General features: G+C 33.7%; 1 protein-coding gene across 5 annotated transcripts in view; it reads left to right on the top strand.

Annotated features, from left to right (window-relative positions):
- The window catches only part of LOC126745779 (uncharacterized), a 230,574-nt gene that overhangs the window by 152,246 nt on the left and 55,331 nt on the right, over positions 1-22,997 (top strand). For all 5 annotated transcript variants that reach the window (XM_050453768.1, XM_050453769.1, XM_050453767.1 and 2 more), the window contains 3 exons: positions 9,344-9,517; positions 9,578-9,744; positions 21,242-21,393. In XM_050453768.1, the coding sequence (XP_050309725.1) occupies positions 9,344-9,517; positions 9,578-9,744; positions 21,242-21,393 (493 nt within the window). The remainder of the gene's footprint in view (positions 1-9,343; positions 9,518-9,577; positions 9,745-21,241; positions 21,394-22,997) is intronic.

The raw sequence follows: 22,997 nt of genomic DNA, 5'->3' as shown, positions 1-22,997 counted from the left end.
TAGCTATACCTTGCTCTTGACTTAAACGATTCATGGTGAAATGTCAAAGTATACTTAACACAACTGACGCTTGATCCGCGTTTTGTCACATACCATTTTGCGTACATGGCCCATTAAACTTCTATCACTTCTATTGGTAGACCCATTATATATAGAAGCGGTGGTTGCATACAAACTGATAGAAATTCCTCTGACAAATCAGGTAGCGTCCTCTCGCTTGGCAACGGAAACTGTTGTAACTAACTTAACAGTTTGTCGTGCTTAATTGGACCAATCAAAATGGTAGAAAGGCGTGGCCAAATTAAGGCGGGAAATCAAATTTCATTTAATCTGATAATCTTATTATTTAAGTAATATCTAAATCAAACGCCTAATCAAAAAGGCTACTTATAGGGAAAGAGGCCTTTCTCCTAAAAGGATTGGTGTTAGCATCAGATATTGATCAGAATAAAAATAAAATTCTTCAGCTTTATCTTACATATCTAAATGAGTTAATTTACTGCAATAATCAATTAACAATAGTGTACTACATAAGACCAATTACAAAATGGAAATAAAACAATGTTTTGCTTTAATACATTTATTATTTAATTTTCCTGAAAAAAAAACTTAAAATGATATAAGTAATTTACAATAATTTATTATAACAGACTTTATATAAATTAGAATTAATAATGTTTAAAAGTAGTTTTGTTAGCAATCAGTCAAAGTCAACTGTCTGTCAGGTCCCTGTCAATTTTGCCAAGCAAGATGGCCGACATACGATTCCGATTTTCACCCAAGTTTCATACATGTGCCAAGAATGTCAAATTAAAAACAGAACAGAAAGCAGATCGGTAAAACCCAAGGAAAAAAATACAGAGGGCCTCTATCTATCGGAGAATAAATAAAACAGCTTCTGTAACACATATCGCAAAATAATATGCCACGTCACCTTTCTATCAAGCGGACAACCTTAAAACAATTCGACACCTTTATTCCGTTTAACTTTCTTTTCTTATCGGGAACTGTTCGGTATAGAGCCAATAGAACCCTGAACGTCGGTTGACTGTTGCGCTCTCTGAATGTCGAGGACTAGTAATAAAAACCGGAGGTGAAAATGGGACGTCATAATAGCGGATAATTTAAATTTTGATTATGGCGGCAAATTTAAATTTCGCTCTACTAACCGTGCGCTTAAAATTAGTGGGAAATGTGTGGTTCTTTCGGAAATGAGAGGAGGCAGATTGAAAAAGTGTTAAATTGGGATTTTTTTTTGCCCTCATATTAAATAAAATCCTCAATTTGTCTATTTGGATACATAGGTCTGGGTTTCAGAAATTAAACAAGAGATAGTATAGTAGAATTTATTCAGGGTGTTACGAAACGTTATTAAGGTCAATTAAAATTTAATAAAATCACCATAACATTAATGTCACCAGTAATGTTAGTAAATATTATAAATTAAATAACTATCAAGAAATTTGCAAAAGGCAACAAGTAAAAATTATATTAGCAGAAACAAAAGATAAAAAATTTATTACTACATTATAAAATGATTATAAAAAAAACTCAATTCATACAATAAAAAACGCTTTATCGTGTACTCCACCCGATCAATTTGATCAAACACCCATAGAAAATAAGATATTTCTTGGGATCAAATTCAGCAACAAAAAAGATTAAATTTTATAATACTATTTGTTCAACATCAATATGTGATGTTGAACCTGATATCTTACGTCAGAACAACCTTGACTGATACCGGGTATAACCGCAATCAGAATTTTATAGTACCCCCAATTAAGCCAAATAAAGATAGCATTTTTAAGTTATTAATACTATAAAACAATAATTATCGATAAAAAAAGCGACATTCACCTCGCGGTTGCTTAATTTGACTGTTGAGTTAAACCAGTTATTATGTGAATTATGAGAAAAATCGGATTATAAAGTGTAGTATTTGTATGTACACATTCGAAAATACCAACATTTAATTAACTGATTAAAATTTAAATTAAATATTACATAACAACTGTATTACCAAATATTTATAAAAAAATCGAAGGACAGTTGAAAAACAACATAATCAACATTGGTTAGCGTATCAGTCAGATTTAACTTTAGAGCTGTTTATTTCGCGATTTAAATTATTACATTGATATATTATTACGATTTTTATCTTAACCTTGCATAAAAAAGTAAGACTTAAATTATCTTGTTTTTTTTTCTAAATTTAAAATATTATTACAAAATATTTATCATTTTAGCTAATTGTTAATATTGATAATTTGCTACTGTTGATTACGGGAACATAAGAAGTAATCAAGTCTCGATCAAATGTAGGTAAATTTTTTATATATGTCCATGATAATACCACACTTATTGCCACCCTGTATCAGATACCGTTACTTAAATAATAAAAGTGTACACTGCAATGACAAAAAATGAAGCTAATCAGATAAATAGGTATAAAGAGATAACGGACGTTGAACCTGTCTGTCCGAGCGACTTGTTTTTCGATTTAGTCTATATTTATTCATTTTTACTTCTCCATAATTAAAATAAAACTGCTTATTTTTGAAACTTCGATTTGACTTTTTGAGTTTATTCACTGACAAATCATTAGTATTCGGAACAAACGAAACCGTTAAGCAAAAAAACAACATAATATGAATAAAATTTAAATTGTTGGATATGTGTGGATTTCAAATTTGCAAGAAATAACAATAATCGCCAAGGCTAGTTTTTTATTTAATCTTTATTTAAACGAGATGCCGAAAAACGTTATTTTCTTAAAAAAAAAAACACGGAGCAGATAATTAATTTAATTAATTTATAAAATGTATTTCTGGTTTGTATCTATGGAGTATTCGTAAATCTCAAAAATTGCATATAAAGGCGATTTAAGAATTTTACTTGGTTTTTAAGATACAGGGTCAAGAGCATTTTATAGGGAACACAATTTTGGAAATTTAAAAACTTATAAATATCATTGGCGGCTTATAGGAAGGTCAAAAAAAGTGATTGGAAGCATTTTTTAAAATTTTTACCCATAAGATATTGCTTAAAATGTGTAGTTTTTGCTAAATTCAGCTGACGCATTTTGAAGGGAATTTTTAAATTTTTTACCAATAATTTTTTACTGCGGTAAGTGTGGAAGATGATTATATTTTTTCAGCAAATATTTTTGTTGTTGCGAAAGCTAATCATAAAATATCTTTAAAGTCTACCGACAAGGCAAATTAAAATAAAACTTCTAATAAAACCTTAAAAACACTTCAAAGGAATGCGATTTACGAGTGTACAGGAATAAACCTATTTATTACCAACTAATTATGGTTTAATCGCAATCCTAATGACACAAAGCTATTTTTAACGATTTTAGAATAATATGGTCATTTTTAACGAATACTCAATTTTACTAAGCAGAAAAATAAATACATTAACTATATGTATATAAATATTTTTGACTTTTGAAAATTTGCACAAGCTGTTTATTCAGAGTAGAGAGGTTTAATGAGTAATTGTCATAATACAAGTGTGATTTAAGCAAATCTTTTCAGTATTTAAGCATTAAATATTCGTTAAAGCTTATAGTTAGGTATATATTTATTTGTTTTGATTCAATAAATAATGTCCACTGAGATAGCATAATAATCATAAGATAAGTAGATGATGTAAACGAAGCTCTTGCATTTTATTTGTACAGTGTCTTCAAACTTAAAATCATGTCGTAGCGTGAACAACACTATCGTGTTGAAGCAACCTCTCTTGAATTGGCTGCAATTAGGAAGGGTCCTATATCAGACATACAGGGTGTTTCGGAACTATGGGATCAAACTTCTAGGGGTTATTCAGTACAACAGAAGAAAACATTTGACTATAGGAACCCATGTCCGGAAAAGTATCACACAACACTAGGGCCCTAAGACGCATCAAAATTTCCCTTTTGTACATAATAGAATCACAATAATTGCTCAAAATTTTTTCCTCCGACCTGAATACACCGATTTAACCGTCGCACATGATTTTTAATATTCGTCTTTTAAATACTACTACAATTCGTCCAATTAAGTCTTGTTATATTTTTACTGAAGTTTAGTAGACCAAAGACTGTACATGTCCCCACGGAAAAAAATCTAGCGACGTTAAATCGGGTGACACTACTCCACCTCTGGCAATCTAACGGTGCCCAAACCGTTGAGCCAAATCTTCAACTGTACAGCAAAGTGAGCCGACGCTTCATCATGCTGAAACCACAGATGCTTTCGAACGTTTATTAAAAAGCCTATTTTCAAGAATTTCTGAAAGAACTTCCTTCAAGAAAAGCACGTAAATCGGTCGTTGTTAAGCGTTCCGGTAGAAGGTATGGCCCAATTAAACAATATCTTAACAGACCGATGTTGCTGATATTTTCTACGAAAAATTGCATGGGGATTTCCTTCGTCCCAAACATGGCTATCCCTACTATTAAAAATAGCATCTCTTGTGAAGAAGGCTTCATCGGTCACTAATAGCAAAATCTATTGAGGAAAAAATGTCGCACGAGTGCGGAACCAGGGTGAAATTCACAAACTATTGGTGAAATTAGTACAGGTTTGTAAAACCCATTGAGGCACCAAGGTGGCACTTTTTGTCCTGGGTGCACCCAGTTCAGCACGAGCTATAGGAGGTCGTGCGGCTCTAGTTCCCATCCCGTAAGTAGAAAACATGGCTGTTATTATTTAGGGAATTTGGTAAATAATTCCATGTAAGTAAAACTCAATTTTAAGGGAAGGTAACGTAAACAACAAACAAACCTCAACTAAGAACAGCCAATTTTTTAATTTTTCGATCAAGGCTAAATCCAAAAACCATTGGCAATGCAACAGTGCGGCTTTTTACTTTGGCACTGAATCGGCATCGACCGTCTCGGCACGGTCGGTACAATCGGCCGGATTTGCTTCACATGTATTTAAATGGGGCCGCGCGCACTGAATCGATTCGGTACGTTCGGTCGGTTCGGTTTTCTACGGCGACGATCTCATATTGTAGGGAGGGCAACTTTTGCCGATTGCACCGAAAGTCTGCGACTATTTTACCATTTTTTTCGCATAGAGTAAGGAACTGTTTCAAAGAATTTTAAAAACCGCTGATTTGATAAATATGTTAAACGAAATCTTAATCGAAGCTGTTCGCAGTTTTAGAATATTGTATGATAAACAAAACACATATTAACATGATAATTTAAGGAAAGATAACTCTTGGGAGGAAGTATGCAAATTAACTGAATGTTTTGGTAAGTGTCATTTATTATATCTTAAATCGGTGTTTTCGTTATTTACTGTTTATTAAGTTAGCATCATCAGGAGATTTTAAAACTCAGGTTTAATTATCTGAGGATGCCAACTTGGTCGGCGAAATGTGCGATTGTGAAAGTTCTCGTTTTGGTGTTAAGTGGTGTACAACTCTTGCTTTAAGTATAATTTATTTTTTTACAAAAATACATAAAATAGACAGCTTATTATATAGTTTTAAATGCACGTTGGAATGTTATGATATGATGATTATTTGACTCTATACAGGGTGTCTCACAACGAATGCCGGCTATCTATTTCGCTTTTCTCGTTTTCGCAGCACAGGCTACTGCAATCATAACATCCTCTTCAGAATCTGAGGAACTGCTAATTTTTTTTTTCTTTTTTAAACACTTAAACGGGAGCTTAATCACAATACTTCTATATGCTCGAATAGTCGAACCACTTTTAAACGTCGTCGTGTCTTCGTTCTGCCGATTGTATGAGCGCTAGTTACTGACTGAACGGACCGAACTTGCCGAACCGACCGAGCCGATCCGATTCAGTGGGCGCCCTCCTTAAGGCGATATGGAATGCAGCTACAAAAAACAATCTCTGTTATCGTTTTTAAAGATAACAACACACAAGCGCCTGTAAATTGTTTAAGATTTATACATTTTTAAGAGCTATACATTTTTTTTATTAAACATTGACATTTTGAACAATTGCTGGGACGATATCATGTACAAAAATTAATGAAATTAAATGCTATTTAGGCAATTCATCATCTTTCTAAATTTTAATACGTCTTAGGGCCGTTGTACCGTAGTGACACTTTTTCGGACATGGGTCACTATACTCAAACATTTTCTACTGTTGCTGTGACTAACTCCTAGAAGTTTGATCCCATAGTTCTGAAACACCCTGTATAATGTAATTTTGACATTACTTAATACTCTTTAACATATTGTTGGAAATTTTAAAAAAAATCGTTACCTGAAATCGCCGCGTAACATCACAGTACACAAAACGCAACAAAAGTCGCCCCGCAACGGCTAAGAATTGCACTGTCTCGAGGTCAAAGCAGTTGTGCATTGTGACGTCATAATGCCAACGTGGCATCTCAAACTTTGGAACGAAATAACTTTGTTTTTTTTTTAAAGATAATATAAAAAATCAAAAACATCTATTTTTTTATATATTTAGTAAAATAAGCTATATATTAAGTAAAAATTTAAAAAATGGAAATTTTCATGGTTCAACAAATAAATGCAAATGATACAATTCTTTTAACAAACTTTTCGGTGTTCTGTTCATACAACGTTCCGAATGCTTTGCTCATTTTATGGCCACCATAATCGTCCTACTAAGAGGACTATTTTCATTGTGCTAAATAAGTTGTCCACTGATTCAGTAAATAATCACGTACTAATCTCCGTAACCCAAGATCTGCCCAAAGCATCGTGAAGTGATTACACAACAACTTAACGAATGTTGCGTCGTAATTTATGCGTGCACTCTTACAAAATTCAACTGACCCAGGAACTGAGAATAAGAGACATAGAGATCGACGTATCTTTGCTCATTAAGCCTTGGGGCAGTTGGAAGCTTAACCTAGTTTTCATGGTTAAATTATCTTCAACCATGAGGCTCATTTTTGGATGAATAAGTCTGCAACAAGTAAAATTGTTGAATTTGGAACGATACCAATCCACATAAGATCCAAGTGCGTCTAATACAAGTCAAAAACTCACTGTTGGGCATATTTCTTTGAGAACGACGTTGGCCAGGATATCATCGTCAACGGCGAGCGCTATAGATTGATGATTACAAACTTATTTTGGTCTGAATTGTATGAAATGGACACGAACCACATACATGTCACATGGGATATGCTGCGCGAGCGATCTGAGGACATCAAGACGAGACCACGAGTGATCTGGTCATCACACGAGGTGATGTCAACTGGCCATCGTGATCGTGCGAGTTGACCTCGTCAGACTTTTTCTTGTGGACTTTTCTAAAGTCATAGGTCTACGCATATAAACCTCATAACCCATGCTTTCGGTGAAATTCAGCCTAATTAATGGGCCAGAGTAATGGAAAATTGGACATTTAGGCTGAACGACATCATAGCGAAGGCTCGGCGGACATTTACAGTCATAGTCCATGCATAATGGCATCGATAGGCCTGTTTTTCGACCTTGTTTATCTTGTCGATGATGAAAAAACACTGCCTGACAAATATTAACCCATCCTTCTCCTCCCTTACTCAGCTTCTTACTGAGACAAGAATAACGGTCACTTCTATCTCGTAGTAGTAGTACTACATTTTTTAAAATTTAATTTACAACCAAGAAGTCATAATTTAAGCTACTAGGATACCCCTTTGATGATGATACCATGGGACCAACTAGCAGTTGCCTTGCTTAGTATGTCTAATTTGGTGCATAGTTCTCCCATGCAGTTAATGCGGTTTTGAAGTGATTTTGTTTCTCCTACTGGCTACCCATTCCGATACTAGATAACAAAATTATTTTCGTCTTCAGGTTTCTTGGCTCATATAAAGTTTTGGTCTTGCTGCATTTTAATTTGATTGCTAGATATTTAGCTATTTTAATAGCTCTATGTTTGGTTCTATTAGGATTATTTAATACTTTAAGTCTGTACCGAAGATTCAAAATTACCGTTTTAAAAACTTCTGTAGTCTCTCACTTGGCATGATTTATTCATTCTTTTCGATGTTGTGAAATACATTTTGGTGCCTTGTAAACCATCAAGTTTTGTTTTTGTATCGTTCTTTGGTTGATTTTAAATACAACTGACTCAATGCGAAAATTATCAGGTGTTACTTTTTCCAATGCTGAATTTTCTTTTAAGATTTAATTTTCACTCCTATCACTTTCATTTTAAATACATAAGCACTTTGTTCTGCAACTAAACTTTTCTTACTTCAGAAAATGACAGTCCACAGAACCACCTGCTTGCAAATGCATGTTTCCTGCAGCTATCGAATGCGATAATATGTCTATCCTCTGTTCTAAAATCCATAAATGAGATAGTTAGTAACAAACATTGTTAATATATGTATAAAGGAAATGCTTCATTCCGTAATCAGTGTGAGACAATTAATTCCTTCACTGGTTTCGAAATGAATTGCCCGTGGCGCGACCTAAAGGTCATGCTTTAAACTCTGAATTAAGGTCAGTAAATCTTAAACTGATATGTGCCCAATTTTCACTTTAATCCAGTGGCGTCATCTAACGAACATTCTCTAAATATGAATTAAGGTAGCTGTAGCCAAAAAGGTAAACCGTTCCAATAAGTATGAATTGTTTTTCAAATAACTATGAAGTTGAACCACCGATACCAATAAAATTTTGAATTTAAAGCTGTTAAATGATAATGATATTAAAATTCAAATATTTATGCTGTTAATATATAATTTATATGAAAATCTGTATCGAAATGCATATATACCGCATTTAGTGACCATGTTTTGCATAATGTGTAAAAGCCTGATATATTTTATAGATAAACGTTTCTGAACTGGTTTATATTTTCGAGCCTATTCATAAAAGCTTTACGACTACAGATCCGCAACCAGGATCAACATAAAACGCGTCGTCTGTTTATGATAGGGAATAAAAAAAATTAATTTGGAAGTAAGCCAATTGCTTTGGTATATGGGTAGGTTATTTCATGTTTCTAGATTATCTATTATCAGACGATCTACTTACATCATTATTAAAGCAAATACTCACCTGAGGTTATCTCTGACTATATATAGTTATTCAGACGCCTATTTTTTACGCGTTTTAATAATAGAATATTGGGTAGTAGTAGCAGTAGTAGATAATATCCACAGAAGGTAGAAGAAATGGAGAGAAGATCCATGTTTATTCCTATATCTCCATCTCAGTTTAAGATATCATTTGAAAATGAAAAGGTGATATAGCGACAAAGTGGAAAAGCTCTTCCTTCATCATCGAGAATGCTAATTAGGCAATGTTTCTTCTCTTAATTGTTACTGAATAATAACTACTAAACTACAGTTTTTTTAACCAATACTTTATTTATTTCAGTTTTGACCATCATGCAGACCCGCACCACCACACAATGTCGATGTCTGAAAGACTAAACTGGACCGGAGAGAGATTAGAACCCAAAAGACTTAGAGTGGACATCAAAGTGGAAAACGAAGATGTTAACGACAACTACTGCTTTCCTTCGACTGTGCAATGCAAAGATAATATCTCGTAAGTGTTTATGTTTTTAATATTTACATTTATACTTAGTTAACTTTTGTTTGGTTCTAGGCTAATAAGGACGGCACCTTCTGGTACTATACCAGCACTGGACATATCCAGCACCTCGAGTGCCACATCTGGTAGGGCGGTGCCTCGATGTACACCCATTACGAGTAAACAAACTCCTACTGCATCGATACCATTGACCACCCAGTTGACTGCTACGTCACGTTTTAGTAAGTACTATCGAAATATTTGTCATTTATATCTACCGAGTTTTTCAAAGAAAAGTCAATTTTCCAATTCATAATAAAAGGATTATTTTACATAATTGTTACACAATTCTAATTTTTATTGGCGTGCGTAAAGTACTCAGTTTATGCAATCTGCATGATTTATAAAGTTTACCTTTTAATTATTGCAGTGCGTAAATGAAATTTGTCGTTTAATTTATATACAGGTCGGGGAATCGATCATTACGCAGAGTGCTTAAAGGCGAAATATGCGTACGCTTGCATTTTGTGTGCTCTGCCACTCGCTTGCTACGTCATTGTTTTTCAGTACGACGTTAGTAAGTATCTGACTTTGATGGGGATATTTGCTATAGAATTTCCCAAAATATTACGCGAAAGTTCAAGAATTTCTAAAATATTTCCTCGACGCAGGCTTTATATATAATATTTGTTATGTCAATTATTAATCAACCAATTAAAACACTTTTCTCGCAATTCTTTTTATTTTTTCCTTTTTTTCTCAATAAAACCGTGTCCGCAATTGCTTCAGGTCTATAAAGTTTTGAACGTCTTCAACTGTAATGAAATGAAATACATATTACATACTCTCGTATAATAGGTTAAAAAAAGTGATTATTGATCATATTGCTTACAGAGATTGGATTGATGCCAGATCGTGACTTTTACTACTTCGACCCCGAAAAATCATTTGACCTGAAAAATCAGGGTTAAGTTTTTGCTCTTGAGCGTGAACTAACTTTAATTTGATTTTAGGAAGTAAAGGGGATTTGAGGGAGTAAAAAAGCAATTTATTTTCTTATTATACAACAAACAGATAAAAAAATGCAGCTGTCAAATTTTTATAATGATTAATTTTGAATCAGCTCCGTAAAAAATGTTTTAAAGCCATATGCGCTGGTCTTTCTCTCGAACATTACAACCCAGTGTGAGTCATTGCTGACTATATAATCTGCCTGCACTATTTGATCGATTGTGGGTTTTCATTAGGTTTTCTGCTCGTTTGATATTTGAAATCCATAAGTTCACTACAATATTATCTTTCTACGACATCCTTAGTCCTCTAGCGGTCCTTTTCCTTCTGTGCTCTACTTTAAATTTAATTTTTAAGATCCCTAAATGCAACAACCATTAATAACCTTCAAGCTTCTCTGCAAAAAAATATATGAATATTTTTGAAAACATTTTTGCTTGTCTTACACATTGGTCTTGATATAAGTGTGTCACTCTCTAACCTTAAAATTACCCTTTCCAAGAAAAACGTCAGAATCCTTTAATATGCCTCTCGAGTTCGTAGAAAAATATATAGGGGTTCGTCATCATCAGATCCTGTGATAATTCTTAATATTATCTTTAGCTTTAATTCTTGAAAATTGGAATTACGTAACTAAATTTCCAGGCATTAGGAAACACTCAAACTTCCAACGATCTATTAAAGAGAATAAACAATGGTAAGATAATTGTGCAACTAAACTGCTTTAAAGAATAGTTAAGTAGACCATCGGATTCAGAGGAAGCTTTGTGGGAAGTTTGACTATCTGCTCAAATATCTTCTCTTTTCTAATTCTCGAACCGTTTATGATTCTGCCATCATTATTGTCGGTAACCGTCTCACCTGAAAATGGCCAATATTGCTTATCAAACTGTTGGAAAATAAAATTAGCTCCTAAAAAGATCAGCAATATCCTGATCAGTAGAAGCAGACTTATTAGTATAATAGAGTGTGGTTTGATCTCATGTGATCGATAAATTTGCAATAGGATTTGGGATCCTCTTGCAACATTGTATGATATAGTTTGAATAACAGACATTCGAAAAAAATCCTTTCGTTTGCAGATCTGAACATTTTTTATAATTTGCATATGTACAATGTTGCGTATAGACAACATGCACTCTTTTTTTTCTGCAGAGTTAACTTTGTCAATTCTGAAAAGAACCACTTTAGAATGAATTGAATTAAGTAGGCTACATACACGGCAATTTTTTTATGAAATATATTGGTAGCTAGATTTAATTCATTGATATGTAATAACTTACATTAGTAAATGGAAGTCATTTCCCTATAGTTGGCATTTTTAAAATTATAGAATGTCAAGTTGTCGACCATTGTTCCCTCACACATCACACTCAATCCCAACATTTTTCCTATTGGGTATTTTATTATGTTGAAAAAGAACTTAAAGAGCTGGATCTCCCATAGGACATTGAACTGCTATACCAAATTGATCATTTGACCACAGAGCAATGATCAAATTATAATCGGCAAACAAGTAGAAATTTGTGGTAGAATGCTGCTGATAGATCTCCTCAACAGATTCCCAGTAACTTTCACACTTTACACTTGAGATTCTGATATATGAATGCGTTGTAGTACTCCTAAGAAATATTAATATACCAGCACCACTAACCTTCTTGCTAGGTGATGAATCACGGTATGTTCTAAAAGTCGTCCTAATTGATACTCTACAATGACTACTCAGTCGTTCCAACAACCTTATGGAGAACATTTGAAGGGTACAGGTTAAAAAGGGGGAATGTCAAAAATCGTTGATTTTTAGGAAATCAATTTTTAATTTTAAAACCCAATAACTTATTATTTTATTACTTTGTATTGAATGTATTAATAGATTTAGTTTGTTATGTCTATTTGGGATTGGAATTGAGAAAATATTAATGAAATTCCATTTAAACAAATTTTTAGAGCAAAAAAGAAGAAGAAAGTACAGATTGTAACGAACAAGAAGGGGGAATGTCACATATTTTCACTGTAGTTTTGTAGTATCATCCGTTTTTTATACACAAGCAATTCTAAAGCAAAACGGCAAAGGTTAATTCGAATTTCTCATTTAATTGGGAAAGATACAGAAAAAATTCACACACTTTTTTTTGCGCTTCATACACACGAAGCCTTTGGGAAGGAAGCCTTGTCTTTGATATTTCTGGTATGTTTTAATATAGAGAAATATTTTCTAGCGGCTGAATTGCGACAGAATTTCATTAAGCACTGCAGGTCATTGTACTTGGCTAGGCAGTAGTCCTGCAAATAGATAAAACATCCTTAACATTGGAAACTAATATTATGTGTATAGTTAGGTACCTTTGTATAATTGGCCCGGTAATTCAAACAAATTATTTTGATAAATTATTGATAAATTTTTTCTTCGGTTCAATCAAAACAGCCGATTTCCACATACCATTCCATGTTGATCGATGGTAGACAAGCCTCGCATGATCTTTAACGACTTTTAGTTCACGTATGGGCTGGATCTTCATTGGACACTTATTTTTGTAAATTGTAGAAAAATGTGTAGTTCAGCATTTAAAAAAATCGAAAGTGATTTCCCTAACATCAAAAGGATTAGGTTTAACTCGTGCAGCTCTAAAAACTTCAGCCCATTCATTTGGAAGTTCCACACGCGACTTTTGCTGAACTAGTCCAAAATCCTTGTCGCATTCCATAAATGAATGTCCTCTAATGGGAAAACTGATTTCATCAAACCTTTTTTGCACATGCACTAAGTGATGGAGGTAACGGATAACTGTGTAATTCCTATTCTGTCCCCCACATGAGTCGCAGAATATATCGAGGACTCGAACACTACTAGGTAGAAAGTTGTAAACAAAATGATGCAACATCGAACATACATCGTCAGAGCCTTTTCGACCATTTGTTTCAGGATAAGTATAGAAAATACTTTGACTAGTCGACAAAACATGAATATTAAAAGAGAATACAGATAACTGTCTCTTAATAATAAACATCATTTGTGCTGATGTTGGGCACTGGCAGATTTTTAGCAAAATCCATGCATATTGCTTCTTTGTTCTCATTTACCCGACTAGATAATTTTGCAGCCTTTTTTCTTGAATAAAACACTTCAGCTTTATGCTTGTGAAGTAGATTTTCCTGTTGGAGAGTAGTGATTTTGTCATCTAGTTGTTTTTTTTTATGGCATTTTCTGACACATTCTTCATTTTGGCTTCTAGGGACCTAATATTTGCCAAATATTCGTCACAGATACTGCACATATCCGACCTTGGGTAACCAAATGAAATGTTGAAGTCTTGTGAGAAAATAGATCTATATGTTTCATATGACACACAATATTTTTGATCTGTAACGGTATTTTTGTACATATTGTACATTTTTCTGATATTTAAATCTTCGGGCAGGTAGGTTTTTGAAAAATCCTTTAGGCTGTAATGGCTTTGTCGTCCTTTGAAAGAACTAATATGATTGACTACTAGATCTTTAGCTTCCTGTTTCAGCTTGAGAGGCCTATTTAAGTGTTTTCCTCATTTATCATTTAGGGCGCTACCAATCATTTTTAAAGATTTCTAGAGAATTTCAAGCTTTTTTTGGTTATACCTTGTAAGGAAAGAAACGCCTTTAAACAAACTGGTACTTCTGTTGTCTCACCATCTAAAGAGATTCTGACACGATAAGCAAATGAACTCTCATGTAATCTTGCGACCTCTTCTGCGTTACGTGGACGTCGCTTTTGTACAGGACAGACACTAATAAGTCCACACATATAGATGTTTTGCTCATCCACGGATTTTAATAAATGAAACTCACTTATTATCTTTTGTCTTGCACTAAGTGGAACTTTACCAAAACACTTGAGACGTTTACATTGGCAGTCGCTTCCTGTCACGTGGCTTTGTAGAAACATCGGTTAGTCTTCCGTAACTTTTTCTCTTTTTTCCCTGAACTGGCATAACAACAAAGTCTTCACTGTCACTGACACTTGGATTCATTTTACACTGTTTATTAACACTACAATATTAAAATACGACTTGTCACTTACATTTCCACAAGTTTGACGAACAATAAATAAACACCAGAACCGGTAAACACAATCAGAAAATAAAAGTAACTGCAGTCAAGAGAGCCTTCTGACAGTTCCTGAATAACGTGCATTTGTGACGTTCCCCCTTCTTAGCATGTGGCGCGCGGACTCTCCTCCTTTTTAGCCAGTACAGCTTAATTTGAATTGTCGATATCTGGCGACTCTTCCCTTTTTTCGCCTGTATAATGTTACTAGGTGATACTTCTGTCTATTAAAAGTTGAACGGACTGAACAGCTCAAAATGAGCAAAAAGTGACATTCCCCCTTTTTAGCCTGTACCTTTCATTTTGTGTTAATAAGGAATATTCTTCTATAGTTTGCGTAAAACATTTGATCGCCCTTTTTATGTATGGGTATAACACTCTCGTTCCAAAAGATTGGTATGTCTTATTCTCTTTAAATTTGGTAAATTAGCTCGAAGTACTAAATTTTTTCCTCAATTTTTCTGACATCTACCGGTAGAGCTTGGTTGTTTTTAAAATTTTGGAAATCACCTGACACTTTTCCTCTATAGATTCTATCACCAAGGGTTGGGATGTATATTACCCATATTCTTGCCTAGTTTTGTTCGCCCACATATTTAATAAACTGTTTCCAAGTTCTCCAAGTCTCCATCGTTTCCATTTCATTTGCAATAAGGTTACCTTCGTCTTTCTTTATGACAGTTCCCACTCTAGTCTTTTTTTAGCTTTTGTTCTGTTGTGCATTCTAGTTGACTCTAGCTCTTCGAGAATGTTTTTTTCGTGTTCTCTTTTTCTGGTTTTTATGGTTTTTTTTTCGCATAAACCTAAAAGACATAAAAATGGCCCCAAATGCCTGGAATATGTAAGAAAATAGTTTAAATATCAGCACAAATTTACACAATATTTATTAACAGTGTTTGACGACAAAAAAATTCAATCAACAAGTTTTATTAAAATTATATAAATAGGTTGTTAAGTCTACGTATTAACAGAAATTGTTCGATTACTGTTACCCTATGTATGTATGTGCTTTCAAGGAGGGACAAATTCTCTTTCCAGGGAACTTTAAATGATCAAAATTGCTCGAAAAATAATGAAGATATAGTCATTCTTGTATTCTGGACACATTGATCTTTGCTAATTCGACATTCTTATACAAAATTATTTGTAACTTTAGCGTTTCTGAACCGATTAACCTTAAACAAAAAACGCCTGGAAGAAAAAATATTTTTCCTATTAAGAGAGGAACATTTTCTTTCCAGGGAACTTAACAAATTGAAAAAAGTCGTCCATTTTCTTAAAGACCTAGATTCAATAATCTAAAGGGAACTACACAAAGTCTCGGTCTCAAAAATATTTATTAATTCCAACAGTAGGTTACACGTGTTTCGCTCATCAGACGTTAAAAATCGACTAAAAATAGTACATGCTTTACGGTCACATTATACACACACACCTAACTTAAAAAAATTAAAATCGCTCAATAAATAATGAAGATATAGTCATTCTTGTGTTCTGGACACGTTGGTTTTTGCTTAGTTAACATTCTTATACAAAGTTATTTGTAACTTTGGCGTTTATGAACCAATTGAGCTCAAACAAAAAACGCCTGGAAAAACAAATATTTTTCCCATTAAGAGAGGAACATTTTTCTTTCCAGGGAACTTAACAACTTGAAAGAAGTCGTCTATTTTCTCAAAAACCTAGATTCAATAATCTAAAGGGAACTACACAAAGTCTCGGTCTTAAAAGTATTTATTAATTCTAACAGTAGGTTACACGTGTTTCGCACATATTAAGAGTATCATCAGACGTTAAAAATCGACTAAAAAGAGTACATGCTTGCGGTCACATTATATACACACACCTATAAGTTAAAACAATTAAAATCGCTCAAAAAATAATGAAGATATAGTCATTCTTGTATTCTGGACACATTGATCTTTGCTAATTCGACATTCTTATACAAAATTATTTGTAACTTTAGCGTTTCTGAACCGATTAACCTCAAACAAAAAACGCCTAGAAGAAAAAATATTTTTCCTATTAAGAGAGGAATATTTTCTTTCCAGGGAACTTAAGAGCATCATCAGACGTTAAAAATCGACTAAAAAGAGTACATGCTTTACGGTCACATTATACACACACACCTAACTTAAAAAAATTAAAATTGCTTAAAAAATAAAGAAGATATTGTCATTCTTGTGTTCTGCACACGTTGGTTTTTGCTTAGTTGACATTCTTATACAAAGTTATTTGTAACTTTGGCGTTTCTGGACCAATTGAGCTCAAACAAAAAACGCCTGGAACAGAAAACATGTGTCCTTTTAAGAGGAGAACATTTCTCTTTTCAGAGAATTTTAAATAATTAAAATCGCTCAAAAAATAAAGAAGATATACTCATCAGTATCCTCCATCCAGTATCCTGGACACGTTGGTCTTTGCTTAGTTGACATTCTTATACAAAGCCATTGGTAACTTTGGCGTTTCTGGACCGATTAAGCTGAAACAAAAACGTCTAAAAGAGAAAACGTTTGTCGTTTTAAGCGGGGAACATTTTTGTTTCCAGGGAACTTTAAATAATTAAAATCGCTCGAAAAATAATGAAGATATAGTCATTCTTGTGTTCTGGACACATTGGTCTTTGCTGATACGACATTCTTATACAAAGTTATTTGTAACTTCGGCGTTTGTGGACCGATTGATTTCAAACAAAAAATCCTGGAAGAGCAAATATTTTTCCTATTAAAAGGGGGACATTTTTCTTTCCAGGGAACATATTTTAATGTAGTTAAATCCTTTACAGGTTTGCCACATATCATGTCAATGAGGTCTGATAATCTAAGATCCTGAAAGAAATTATTTCTTTCTATAACGAAATGTATGACGTATTGTATTTTAATTTACAGTGTTACTTATCATTTCATCATTATGAAAATAATTCTTTTTTATAATAAAAAAAAACAGGAAATTTTGTATTAAAACGTCCTAAATATTTACTTACTAACGCGATAAACGAAAAATGGCCTAATCTATTTAATGTGATAAATGCACATGCACTGGATGATAAACTCATGATATGCACGTGGAAAATTTATATTTGTCAAATAAACAATTTCTATATGGTTTATTATTTTATATGTAAAATGTATTAGTATGTGTAATAATCTTGGCACGGATGGAAAAGACTCAATTTCTCTTATGCCTTAAAAAATCTGCGCATATAGTGAAAACAAACTTTTTTTTTTTGTATCTAAATTGCAAGTTAATCAGTTCCTTATTATTGTACTCATGTTATACGATATTATTTTAAAAAACATAATTTTCACTTTATCTAAACATGTTTTTCTTTTCTATTCCCTTGTTATTTATAATCAATTTTACGAACAGCTCGTTATTTTGTTGTCTTATGTAAAAAGTTATTTTTGTTTAAATCGGGTATTATTAAACCCTCTTAGAAAAAAAACGTATTTTGTTTTATTAAATCGACTGCTTTAAAGAATAAGAATACACGGCAATGACCAATAATAAAGGGAATAGGAAATTAGATTGTTTTTGCGCACTTATTTATATAAAAGTGTTGTTTATTTTTTTTGAAATAATAAAACTTTAACAATTATTTTTTGTCTATTTTACCTAAAATATGTAGAAGTTAATTAAAATAGAGTAAATTAAAAATTCAAAGAATTTTCTCGTTTTTATTCTTAATTTAACAATAATAAAAGCAATTTTTTTTGCAAACTGTCCTACGTGGAGATTCAGAAACAAACCCACATGATTATTAGTACTAAAATAAGTAAACATTTCTTTAAAAGTGAATTTACTTTAAAACTATAGAAACTGTAGGCATAAACTTAAATTAACCTTAAATACCTGCAAGAGTGTACGACTTAATGACGACAAAACCCCAAAAAAATATAAGCACTAACTTTGAAAAACTAATATAAAAGAAGTAATGTAAGTATGGAAACAATTCTTCAAAAACCTGTTAAACATAGATGCAGTAACTAGGAACACGAAGAATATATACCAAAGAGTGGAGGAATATGTACGAGAACCACTGCTAGAGGAGATTAATGAGACCGCAATTATCCAATTAAAGATTAAGAAGGCTTGCGGTGAGGACTCCATAACGAGAACGTCTATACACCACCATACTATAGCTACTTAAAAACATATTTTCTTCTCTTCTGCTGTTGCCTTAACCGTTTTGAGCGTTGGCTATTAACATTAACAAGCCTATTTTAAGTTTGTTTACAATGCCTCTGAATAGTTCGGTGTTAATCAGAACCATTGCCGTAGATTATGCATCCATGAGTGTCATCTTCTTCCTAGTGCTTCCTCCTGCTGTTGACTCTTCCTTGCACAATCAGCAGGCGATAATTAGTATGCCTCATGATAACTATTCATAGCAATTCCGAGGTATTCAAGCGTAATAATCTTCACCGTAAAGGAACGGTTACGATGAAGATTATTTCTTGGCTTTTGCCTATTCTCTGCATCGCTTCCACGTTGATGCTGTGGTCAGTCCAGGATATCCGAAGAATGCGGCAATATATCCACAGTTCAAAAGATTCTAATTTTCTCACAATGGCTTCTTTTGTGGTCCATGCCTTTGCTCCATAGAATAAGACTAGGAAGACATTACACTTGACCAGTCCAAATTCTAGTTCCATTTAGATTTGCATGTGAACCACTTTTTCATGTTGTTGAACGTATCTAGCTTTCTCAATTCGTGTTTTTATTTCTGTTGACTGATCCCATATTGTATTGACTGGGGTTCTAAGGTATGTATATGTCTCCACTTGTAGATTCTGCTGATGAACATGCATTTAGTTTTGGTTGCTAAATGCAACCAAAGTTCTAGGCTATATTCTTGACCCGCTGTGTGTATATGCTTTGCATGAGTCGTTGAAGCTAGTTGCAGTTATTTGCGATCATAACTATATCATCAGCATATCTGTTCTTAATGATTATCTCTTCGTTCCCTATCGTACAATTTGATACTCAGAGGGTCTCAAATTGAACTTCTCCCAGTGCTTTTCCGAAGATTTGTTCAGCGTAAATATTGAATAGAAATGGCAAGAGGGCGCATAGCACTTCTCTATCTATTGGTTCCAATACATATTGGTTATTATGCGCAGATCCTTCCAGGCAAGAAACAGAAATCAAACGAATGGAATGAGAAGTATACTCATCCTCATTTATAAGAAAGAAAAACCGTCTGGTCTGGAAAAACTATAATAGAATAACCCTGCTAAATATAACATACAAGGTGCTATCAATATTCGATAATGCACTAAGAAGACGCATATGCTCATATGCAGAAGACCACTTAGGGGACTACCATTGCGGGTGCCTATCCAAGAGATCAACAACAGACTAAATGTTCGCCAGACAGCTCCTCAATAAAACCTGGTAGGTGACGAACCTAACAGAGAGATCCACTAACTGTTTAAAGATTTCCGTCAGGCCTACGATAGTATCACCAGAGAAAGTGTGTGGCAAGCGTTGGAAGGCATAGGGGTTCTAGAAAAGATCATTAATTTAACTATAACTAAAGTATGCGTAGAAAACTCTAAGGCTAAGGTTAGGATAGGAAAGAACAACACACTGCTGATGGCCTATCACCATTGCTCTTAAACCTATGATAACTAGCACTATTGCTGTACATGGATAGCGAAGAAACGAATATTGGTCTGGAAATATTTACAAATAAGAAATGATCTTGGCATATGCCGCTAGGAAGTAGTACGATTAAAATAAGAGAAGTGTTGATGAACATTGAGAAGCAGTCCAAGAAGATAGACCTTACGATTAACAAGGACAAGACCAAATATATGCATGTCAGACGAAGGACTTAGGACACGTATAATTTCGCATGCGTAAACCAATTTTATTACCTAGGAGCAGTTATAGCCTTGGAGAACGATATCAGTAGTAAAATAAAATCAAGAATACAAAAGGTCCCAACTGATATCTAGGAACTCCAAAAAACGGATATATTCGGCAATCAAGGCATTTATTATGTACGGTTCGGAAACATTGACAATGATGAAGCAGAATGAACTAGTGCTAAAACGCTTTGAACGAAAGATGTTGCGGAAAATCTTTGGACCTACAGTAGATGAGAGAACGGGTCAATATCGAATAAGAACAAATGTGGAGTTCAAGAACATGTACAAAAGACCGAGTTTAGTAAACAAAATAAATCACAAAGGGGTTGAACACATACCGAGATTATCGAATGAATGTCTTATCAAGAGGATATGGCAAGAAAACCCAGTAGAAGACCAAGGCTCACATGGATGGACAATATCGGAGTGGATGTAAAAATCTTGGGAGTACATGACTCGAAGGAGGTTGTGTGTTGAACAGGGAGAGGTGGAGTTGCAGCTCAGACGATGAGTTCTGACGCTAGTAGAAAAAGAAGAAAAGGAGATTTTGGAACATTGGTGATCCTGCAATAAAACTAAAATTCGCACTCAAATGTTCCAATTTTAAAAACGTTAAAAAAGGCGATGACGAAGTGAATATTTTTATGAAAGAATTTACACCGACTGATTTTATTATTTATTTTCGTGTGTATTTTTTAATATATTTCAAAGGAAATGTCTTGCGTATTAGTTACATCCTTCTATTTCTAAATTTGTTGTTTTTTTTTAGGTGACGTAAGTCTAACGATAGTAAAACAACCAGAACAACAACACAGGGCGAGGTATCAGACTGAGGGTAGCAGAGGGGCTGTGAAAGATAGGGACGGAAACGGTTTTCCTATCGTACAATTGACTGGCTATTATAAACCGGCTGTATTACAAGTACGTAATCCTAAAGAAAAGTAAAGGGAATTATTCATTTAAAATGTCGATACCTTTTAGTTTGTTCTAATTTGAATTGTATCTTTATCGGGTGGCACCATGTAAAAAATTCTAATTTTTTTTGGTTTAGAATTTTTTTTTCAATTTTTATTTATGCGTCTTAACACGTTAACTGCCGTAAGACATAAATTTAATGTGGTGTCTCATGTTACTTTCAATAACAGCCGTGTGTCATATCTATGGTGTCTCAGAGGTAATTGTGTACTATAGCCGTGTGAGTCTTGATGGGCGTCTATAAGTTATATAGAACTAAAAGAGCACGGCTGTAACTGTCAGACACTAGTTTTGATTTTTGAATTTAAGACTCGAAAGTGGATCTTCATGGTTTCAAAAATAAGTCATTCATAAAATCAAAATGTATAGAAAATAAACATTTTTATTGATTAAAATACAGCATAAAAGCAAGAAAGCTAAAAAATAAACGAAATACATACAAACTCAAACATTCAAAGATTATTTGGTACAGTTATATACCTAAAAAAGTGTCCAGATTTGCGGCTTTTGATAACAAATAACGCATCAACGCCTGTTACCAACATCTTCCAAGGAATGTTGATGCCTTAGGAAATTGAAAGGTTTTCTATGTTCTAAGGTTGACGCTCTTCCAAAGGAACATTTTGCCTGGGTTGCTCAATATCAAGACCTAAGAGATTGTTTACGATCTCCTGCTTGAACTTTGTGACGGACAGTTTTTCATTCGCTGCATGCAAAATATGTGCATTTACCAAAGCACTGCCAATAAGAAGCTCAATAGCAAGCTTACGGTACCACTTCACCCCTCTGCGTAATTAAGTGGTGTAAGACTTCATTTGATCCAAAATATCAATGTAGGCTTTATGTTTGTTGTAGTCAACAATCGCAGTAGGTTTTCGGAATTTTTTATCATGGTTACTAACTAATCACTGTGTTTTGTGGATAAGGTAAGCACATCTCGTTTGTCCTACCACTTTTGGATATTTACACCTGAGGTGCTTTCAGCTGCCTCGGTTTCTTCTTTCCTGAGCTTTTTGTTAACAATTTGCTTAGGATTCATTTTTCGATTTGATCGAGGGGTGCCAACAAAGTGAGTGTTCCTGGCAAGTAGAGCATGTGCCAAAACCACACTTGTATAATAATTATCTGTAAAGATAGTACGTCCTTTGTCGAGTAAGTCATTTGCAAGAGTGAGTACTACTTTTTGTGATGAAAATTGGCCCTCTACCCTAAATTCTCTTTTCAGCGACATATCACAAGTTGACATTTAATTGACAAGTGACAGTTAAAAGTGACATTGATAAGATGGCTATAGACAACGCGTTAACAATTGTTTTAGCTAAGGATGCTAGTATTTAGAAATGGTTCACATACGTGTATTTAATTAGCACATTTTTGTTGTCCTCAATAACTATTTTTACACGAATGTTGTTTTTATGCAAATAATATTTCTTTTTTCACATCAAAATACTCATTATTCTCAGAGCCAATGTTCACCACCATTATACCTGCATATTTGTACCCTTCGTAGCTTGCATCATATTTTCTAACTATTGTTCTATAGTTTGACA

The sequence above is a fragment of the Anthonomus grandis genome, chromosome 16 (assembly GCF_022605725.1).
Source record: "Anthonomus grandis grandis chromosome 16, icAntGran1.3, whole genome shotgun sequence".
Classification (NCBI taxonomy): domain Eukaryota; kingdom Metazoa; phylum Arthropoda; class Insecta; order Coleoptera; family Curculionidae; genus Anthonomus; species Anthonomus grandis.
Note: the sequence above shows the minus strand (reverse complement) of the source record. Positions and strands in the feature narration are given on the sequence as shown.